Consider the following 8,929-nt stretch of genomic DNA (forward strand, 5'->3'; position numbering starts at 1 on the left):
AAATTATAGCATTACAAAAATATGTTAGACAAATAAAATAATACATTTGAAAATGTATTTATAACTGTAACAAATATATAGTTGCATGCAAAAATAGGGCCCTGTTTTTTTCCCCAAATTCTGTTTTATTTTATTTGGTCCCACTTTATATTAGGTGGCCTTAACGACTATGTACTTACATTTACATTAATCTTTTGATAAAATGCACTTATTGTGTACATAAATGTTGTTACATTGTACTTATATTTTTAAAATACCTGCATGTAATTAAATCTGTAATTAATTTCTGTAATTACATTTATAATTACACTGTTGACCCATCCCTTACACCTTAACCCACCCTTAAACCTACCCATACCACCAAACCTGTCCCTAACCTCTTACCCGAACCCCACCTCAGTAGCAGCAAAAATGTTTAGCAATACAACATGAAAACAATAAGTACATGGTAGTTATATTTTTATGTAAATACATAATAGTTAACGCCACCTAATATAAGGTGTGACCTTTTATTTTTTTCAAATTCTGTTTTCATTTTTCTGATCTTCTTTTTAATGGTCAAATTTAACTTTATTAATCAAAATGTATTTAATCATGTGTAATTAATTAAAACCATGAATCTTATACAATTTACCGTCAATTTATTAAAAGTTAAGGAATATTACGGGGGTTTTTTTCACTTTACGTTTTATTGTTACCAGATGTTTTAGCATGTCTGTTTATTTGAATGCATAAAAACAACTTTTATTTATTTTATTTTATTTTATTTTTAGCCTTATGGAATTCTGTGTTGTGTATTTTTCTGGTTATCAGGTATAAAATATTGATTTGATTGATGTTTTAATGAAAATTATATTTTATTTTTGGCAAATAAAGGGGATTTAATATTAAAATGTTAAACATGGAACATGCAGGATTCATATATAAATAGTCTTTTGCGGCGTAACATTCACAGATACCAGTCCATATTGCGACTTGATTTAAGTTTAATGACCAACTTTTGATTAAATAATTCAGACTTTGTCAAATTCCGTGGAAATCATAGGCCATACAAAAAATAATTTGGGGCTGGAGTAAAAACTGGAGCCCCGAATGATTAGCCCTAGCGACGCCCCTGTCCCCAAATCTTACAATATGCAGAAATGACTTGCAAAGAGAATTGCAGATAATATCACTGCGCAATATACACTACCAGTCAAAAGGTTTTGAACAGTACCATTTTTAATGTTTTTAAAAAAGTCTCTTCTGCTCAGCAAGCCTGCATTTGATCCCAAGTACAGCAAAAATAGTCATTTTTTAAAGTATTTTTACTATTTAAAATACATGTTTGAACTTTTGGATATATCTTAAAATATAATTTATTCCTGTGATTTCAAAGCTGAATTTTTAGCATCATTACTCCAGTCACATGATCTTTCCGAAATCATTCTAATATTCTAATTTCCTGCTCAAAATGCTTTTATTATTATTATTATTTTGTTGAAAGCAAATATTTTTGAATTTTTTCAGGTCAAATATTTATGACTTTTGTTTTTCAGGTTTCTTTGATGAATAGAAAGTTCAGAAGAACCGCATTTATCTCAAATAGAAATCTTTTGTAACATTATAAATGTCTGTATCATCATTTTTGATCAATTTAAAGCATCGTTGCTAAATAAAAGTATTAATTTCTATAATTTCTTTCACAAAAAATGCTTTTTATTTCAGATAAATACTGATTTTTGTATCTTTCTATACATCAGAGAATCCTGAAAAAACTGTTTTAAATATTTGTAATGATTATAATAATAATAAAATGTTTCTTGAACTGCAAATCACCATATTAGAATGATTTCTGAAGGATCATGTGACACTGAAGACTGGAGTAATGATGCTGAAAATGTTGCCTTGATCACAAGAATAAATTACATCGTAAAATATATTCAAACAGAAAACAGTTATTTTAAATCGTAAAAGCATTTCAAAATGTTACCGTTTTTGTTGTACGTTGGATCAAATAAATGCAGGGTTGGTGAGCAGAAGAGAATTCTTTTATTAAAAAAAATATAAAATATTAAAAAAATCTTACTGTTCAAAAACTTTTGACTGCCAGTGTAATCCTTATCCTTGTCTTCCAAAAACATCTTATATAAACAGCAAAATGACTTGAATATGCTTCTCTAGAGTTGAATGTAATGTCATAAAAAAACAGACTTGACTGGCTTTGGTATTTACAGTTAATTCATTGTTTATTTCATAATACAAAAATACAAAGTAGAAACTAACAATACAAAAAAAAAAAAAAAAACAACAACAACAACAACAACTTTAAAATGTCCAACAAGTTACTTTTTTTTTCATTGTGAAACAACACAACGACACTGTTTAACTTACTTCTCTCTAGTAATTATTCAGGTCATTTTAATTAATATTAATTAGATCAATTCACTTACATATCAGATTTTCCCAAATACATCCAGATAACTTTTTCATCATGAAATTTCTTCCAGGTTTTCATCTCCAAACGATAATCATGATTGGCATAAAACACTAGTTTAGTGTGTTTGCTGTCGTAGTAGTAGTTAGAATATTTCTGGTAGTCAGTCGTGCTAAAACCATATACTCTCACCTATATGAGAGCAGAAAAAAGGCATTACTATAAAATGATAAGCTTCAGCTGATAAAACAAGTCTGAATAAGTAAACAAGTGTGCTTTATTCTAATCTGTACAAGAAGAGAATGATCACTCACAATGTCACATGTGTGCATAGCCAACAGAAGAGTAAATGCACCATTAGTGGGTCTGACCAGCCACCATCTTTTAGTATTTAATTGTTTTGACCTAAGAAAACTAAGATGAAAGACATTGCCTTAGCAAATAAAGAAATGGTGACTGTATATACTAAATATATGGGTTACTTAACTAATGTGCACATGAATGGCAGTTTTAGCCCCTACTTGTTTCGCACGTATCTGAGAAAGTCTGGGTGGAGGATGTAGTACGAACTTTCATTAAAATGTCCACTATAATATTTCCTTGGCCTTCCAAATAATAAAAAAAACAAAAAAAAACATTAATCTTTAATCTTCAAACCGCAACAGCCAAACATAAGGCAGATTATGAAGATTAATCACTCAAACAATCAAATATGTGACCCTGGACTACAAAACTAGTCATAACCCACTAAACATTGGACGTCGTAGTGACGTGACCCTGACCGACGGACCCAATATAGACATGATCTGCACGTCTATCCGACGTCCAATGTTTAGTGGGAAGGATTATTTTGTTGAAATTAAGATTCATCTGAAAGCTGAATAAATAAGCTGTAAGTTAAGACAATATTTGGAACCTGAGGGTGCAAAAAAGAAATCTAAATATTGAGAAAACCACCTTTAAGGTTGTCCAAATTAAGCTCTTAGCAATGCATATTACTAATCAAACATTTTTTATATATTTACGGTAGAAAATTTACAAAATATCTTAATGCAACATGATCTTTACTTAATATCCTAATGATTTTTGGCCTAAAAGAAAAATCGATTTTGACCCATACAATGTATTGTTGGCTATTGCTACAAATATATCCGTGTGACTTGTGATCCAGGGTCACATACTTGATTAATAATTACTATTCTGTTAGAATGACTTACGTATGTCCACGATATGCTCCTGATGGTATTCTTCTGTTCTTCATAAGGGACTCGAGAAAGTTATAATCTCTTGGACCCTCAGGGATTAGAACATATTTAATGTCCTTTCACCAAAAAAATAAAAAATGATCAGAGGTTCAGTCAAAGCAGCCCACACACAGGAACAAGTGATAGTTTAGACACACCTTGTCAGTAGGAATCTGTTTAAAACCTCTCTTTTTGTGTAACGTGAGGGACTGGATTAAAGAATGTGATGTGTGCACGTAAACGGATGTCCTTTTCCCAACATCCTCCTCATGGCCTTCAATAATGGCTGCATTCACCCTAGCAGAAACAAACAATTGATTAAATGATTATGCGCATGTATAGTCATGGCCAAAAATATCAGCACCCTTGCAATTCTGTCAGAAAATGCAACACTTCTCTGAAAATTGTTTCAGTTGCAAATGTTTTGGTATTCACATGCTTATTGTTTTTGTTTGCATTGCAACAACACAAAAAAAAACTGAAAAGAAAAGTCAAACTTGATAAAATTTCACACAGAACTCAAAAATGGACTGGACAAAATTATTGGCACCTTGTTAAAATTGTAAGAAATAAGTGCCTTTCAAGCATGTGATGCTCCTGTAATTTGTATTTAGACACACCTGTGGGAAGTAACAGGTGTGGGCAATATAGTAATCACACTTGCAACCAGTTAAAACAGAAAAGTTGACTCAACCTTTGTGTTGTGTGTCACACTGAGCATGGAGAAAAGAAAGAAGTGTAAAGAGTTGTCTGTGGATTTGAGAGAAAAAATTGTGAAAAAACATAGACAATCTCAAGGCTACAAGTCCATCTCCAGAGATCTTAATGTTTCTGTGTCCACTGTGTGCAATAACATCAAGAGGTTTACAGCCCATGGCACTGTAGCTAACCTCCCTGGACGTGGACGGAAAAGCAAAATTAATGAAAAATTACGAATGGTGGATAAAGAACCCTGATTAACTTACAAACAAATTCAAGCTGATCTGCAGACACAGGGTACAACAATGTCAGCTCGCACTATCCGTCACCATCTGAATGAAAAGAGATGCTATGGTAGGAGACCCAGGAGGACACCACTGCTGACACAAAGGCATAAAAAAGCAAGACTGGAGTTTGCCAAAACTTATGTGACAAATCTACAATCCTTCTGGGAGAACATACTGTGGACAGATGAGATAAAAGTAGAGCTTTTTGGTAAAGGACATCATGGCACTGTTTACAGGAAAAGAAATGAGGCCTTCAAACAAAAAAACACAGTTCCTACAGTCAAACATGGTGGAGGTTCAAAGATGTTTTGGGATTACTTTGCTGCTTCTGGCACTGGATGCCTTGACTGTGTGAACGATATCATGGAATCTGATTATTACCAAAGAATTTTGGGACGCAACATAGTCAGTGTCAGAAAACTGCGTCTCCACCAGAGGTCATGGGTCTTCCAGCAGGATAATGATCTGAAATACACTTCAAAAAGCACTCAGAAATGCTTACAAAGCGCTGGAGAGTTCTGAATTGGCCAGCAATGAGTCCAGATCTGAATCCCATAGAACACCTGTGGAGAGATCTCAAAACAGCAGTTGGGAGAAGGCATCCTTCAAATCTGAATGACCTGGAGCAGTTAGCAAATGAAGAGTGGTCCAAAATTCCAGTAGCGAGGTGTAAGAAACTCATTCATGGTTACAGGTAGCGATTGATTTCAGTTATTTTTTCCAAAGGGGGTGCTACCAAATATTAAGGGTGCCAATTTTGTCCAGTGCTTTTTCTGCGTTCTGTGTGGAATTGTATCAGATTTGACTTTTCTTATTGTTCCAATGCTAAAAAATAAACATAATAATAAACATGTAAGTACCAAAACATTTGCAACTGCAACAATTTTCTGAGAGAAGGGTTGCATTTTCTGACAGAATTGCAAAGGTGCCAGTATTTTTGGCCATGACTGTATATACAAACATGTATGTTGCAAAAAACTTCTACTTTTACCTGAACACATAATCAGTAGAGTCAATTTCCTTTCCTAGTCTGGACCCATTGAGAATCCCGCTAGTCCCAACAACAGCACAGCGAATGCAGCCATCCTTCACTCTTGTGGATGCTTGTAGTAACTGGGTAGATGCAAGTTTAGGGATGGTGTCAACAGCTGCTTTTATGGCTATAAAAAGGGGTGGGGGGGAAGTGTATTATTATAGCACCATGGTTTAATAAACCATATATATTATCAAATTCTAGCTTTCTAATAAACAAACCTGTGTAATTGAGTCCCATATAGCCAAAGGGGTTGTTGAAGTGATAAAGCCAGTTCCATTCACTGATGTTGAGATGATCGCTTTGTAAAAACAGCTGAATGTTTGGAATAAACTTCTCCTTGAACACTGGATTCGTGGAATTTCGTAAAGACGCTGTGCATTCCTGAAAAACATTCAGAGAAAAAACAGTCAGAGAAATTTAGGGGAGGAAAAAAGCATCAAGGGGAAAAAAACACCTCAATTTTCTTCAGAGGCTCAAACTGATCAAAAATCAGCAATTCAGTATGGCTGTTATATACACTGGCGTTCAAAAGTGTGGGATCAATATGATTTTTAATGTTTTTTTTTAATCATGTTTCTTATGATATCAAGACTGCATTAATTTGAACAAAAATACTGAAAAAAATGTGAAATATTATTTTGATGTAAAATATCTGTTTTCTATGTGAATATATTTTAAAATGTAATTTATTCCTGTGATAAAATGCTGAATTTTTAGTACCATTACTCCAGTCTTCAGTGTCACATAATCCTTCAGAAATCATTCTAATATGCTGATTTGTTACCAGTGTTGATTTTTTTTTTTTTTTTTTTTTTTTTTCAGGATTCCTTAATAAATCAAAAGTTAAAAAGAACAGCATTTATTTCAAATATAAATATTTTGTAACAATATAAACTACCATTTAAAAGTTTGTGGTCAGTAAATGTTATTCTTTCTTTTTTTAAAAGAAATTTATATTTTTATTCACCAAGGATACATTAAATTGATAAAAAGTGACAGCAAAGACTTTTTAGAAAAAGTTTTTTTTTTTTTTTTTGAATGCTGTTCTTTTAAATTTTTGATTCAAAGAATCCTAAAAAAAAACAATCACAGGTTCCAAAAACAACAATAAACAGCACAACTCTTTCCAACATTGATAATAACTCAGCATATTAAAATGATTTCTAAAGGATCATGTGACTGGAGTAATGATGCTTAAAATTCAGCTTTGCATCACAGGAATAAATTATATTTTAACATGTATTAAAACAAACAAACAAATAAAAAAAACATTATTTTAAACTGTGATTATATTTCACAATATTACTGTTTTTTGTACTGTTTTCTTCTGTAAATGCAGCATTGATGAACATCGTATATGGCCAAAAAAAAAAAAAGTTGCAAATCAAGTAAGCGTTTTTTTATTTATTTTATTTTTTAGTCTAATAAATGTTATATGTAATAAATATTATAATAGAAAAGGTATTTACAGGTTTTCTTTATAAAAATCGTTAAGGATTTCACAGCAAAAACACAAGTATACCACAACCTGAATAGGGACATTTTTAAAATTACACTAGAAGGCATTTTATTTGCAAAAAATTATAATTCAGAGGCCTTAGAAATTCGCATATCAAATACGATGAAGTGGGCTTTTGAGTTAACGTGTTCGTCTTAAAAAATAAGTAAATAAAAAGTTTTTTTTTTATTTATTTATTACAATTGCAGCCACACTTCTACAACGAAAACAAATTATGTATGTTATGATCATCATCCAGCGTTAATCCAAAATTAATAAATGAAGAAATGGCTGAAAGAGTTTTTTTTTTTTTTTAATCACTCTGGCAGACCAGCAAACTATTATTAGTCTGGTTTAAGATGTTTTCTTTTCAATGGGTTGTATCTGTCATCCTCTGTTAGCAAGATGATAAACTTTCTGGTTACTGTTACTTACACTCTGTTTAAACTGTGGATCCAATCGATACATATCATCAAATTTCCACTGGGGCAGAGCAGTAAAGTTGTGCTTGTCCATAACTGGTAAAGGGGTTGATTGAGTCCCAAGAGGATCAGGACTCATTGTAGTGTTTGCCCCCTCGTCAGTCACAGCAGAACTGTTGTTTGGGTCAGGCTCCTCGACTCTCTGCAAAGAATCATTGCCGACATTGCCGAATTCATAAAATGTTACAAAAACAACCAGAAGTAAAGTTATAAGAGTTATGGCCAAGAATATCCTCAAGAGAAACATCCTCGGTGAAAACTCGCATGCGCACCTGTGAGTTTACAGCCTGATTAGATGTATTAACCGACGACTCTAGTGAGCTGCCTACCTAGGGAACATTTGGACATAATAACGCACATTACGCTGTCCACCCTGATATGGACGCACACGCAACAACTTACACAGTTTAATTATAAAAAACTGCCTAATTCTCACAAATCTCGTTTATATTTGCATATTTATACAAAAAGGTCTCAGGAAAATAATGTGAGACACTAGATCGGTGGGCGAGGCCAAAACATCTGATTTGCTTACATCATAATGACGATTATGTTTAGGGGTTGGGGTTAAGTAAGGGGGATCATTTTCATTGCATGATGTAGAAACACCAAAAAAGTCAGAAACGCCCACTTTTGCTCCGCAGAGACCTCGTTCTCTATTTACAGTTTTTATCAGTCGCTTTGGTGCATTTCTCACAACACTATTTACATTTGCACAACATTTACTTCAACCTCCCCAACATTTAGTCATTTGTGCACATCATAGTAGCAGTTTCTCATACATTCCAACAAATTGCAAATGCTTTTGGACATGCATCAATTGCTTTCATGCAACTCTCTGCTGTTTTATAACATTATCATTTGCTTATGTCATGTCAGTCAAAATTAACTAAACTTGTGAATGCTGAATAGTCATTCCATATAAAACTAATAGTCCTCATTTCATTGCTTGAGTCATTACATACAAAAATGTTGAACTAGTTGTCAAAATCTGTCAAGCAAATTTTATAAAATTTTTTAAATCTTTTTTTTTTCCTGAAAATGTCTTCTAAATTGAACAATTTCTGCAAATGTGCATGAATGATTTACAGACCTATGTATGTTGTAGGTTCAGTTCCAATATGTACTGCAATATTGTTTACATTGCACAGCTCTACCCAAAGGGAGTTTATGTTTGTTGTAAATAAGGGTGTATTTATTCGTTTGCACAATGCTTTGAATAAATTAGAATTGCAAAGAGCATATGCAGTAAAAATGTGAAACATAC

The 8,929-nt window shown here is 32.7% G+C and overlaps 1 protein-coding gene across 4 annotated transcripts; it reads right to left on the bottom strand.

Annotated features, from left to right (window-relative positions):
- Positions 1–2,326: 2,326 nt before the first annotated feature.
- st6galnac1.2 (ST6 (alpha-N-acetyl-neuraminyl-2,3-beta-galactosyl-1,3)-N-acetylgalactosaminide alpha-2,6-sialyltransferase 1, tandem duplicate 2) lies at positions 2,327–8,155 on the bottom strand. Of its 4 annotated transcripts, XM_051125035.1 has the most exons (9): positions 7,935–8,155; positions 7,616–7,804; positions 5,901–6,063; positions 5,638–5,806; positions 3,819–3,957; positions 3,634–3,737; positions 2,938–3,021; positions 2,731–2,830; positions 2,327–2,608 (listed from the first exon to the last, which is right to left on the bottom strand). In XM_051125035.1, exons 2-9 carry the CDS (start codon positions 7,739–7,741, stop codon positions 2,429–2,431), a joined length of 1,065 nt encoding a protein of 354 aa, XP_050980992.1. In that variant the 5' UTR covers positions 7,742–7,804; positions 7,935–8,155; the 3' UTR covers positions 2,327–2,428. The 4 variants fall into 4 exon arrangements, with proteins under 4 accessions (XP_050980992.1, XP_050980991.1, XP_050980994.1 ...); XM_051125034.1 differs by lacking the exon at positions 7,935–8,155 and having other exon boundaries at positions 7,616–7,909; XM_051125036.1 differs by lacking the exons at positions 2,731–2,830; positions 7,935–8,155 and having other exon boundaries at positions 2,479–2,608; positions 7,616–7,909.
- Between the last annotated feature and the right edge of the window lie 774 nt (positions 8,156–8,929).

Source organism: Labeo rohita, chromosome 12 (assembly GCF_022985175.1).
Source record: "Labeo rohita strain BAU-BD-2019 chromosome 12, IGBB_LRoh.1.0, whole genome shotgun sequence".
NCBI lineage: Eukaryota > Metazoa > Chordata > Actinopteri > Cypriniformes > Cyprinidae > Labeo > Labeo rohita.

Bases quoted from the DNA above. Each gene is read 5' to 3' on its own strand.
- st6galnac1.2 (XM_051125034.1), bottom strand. From the start codon at position 7,909: ATGTTTCTCTTGAGGATATTCTTGGCCATAACTCTTATAACTTTACTT. The intron at 6,064-7,615 runs GTAAGTAACAGT...AATGTTTTTCAG, and splicing joins ATCCACAGTTTAAACAGAGT to GAATGCACAGCGTCTTTACG. The intron at 3,738-3,818 runs GTGTGTCTAAAC...TTTTGGTGAAAG, and splicing joins AACAGATTCCTACTGACAAG to GACATTAAATATGTTCTAAT.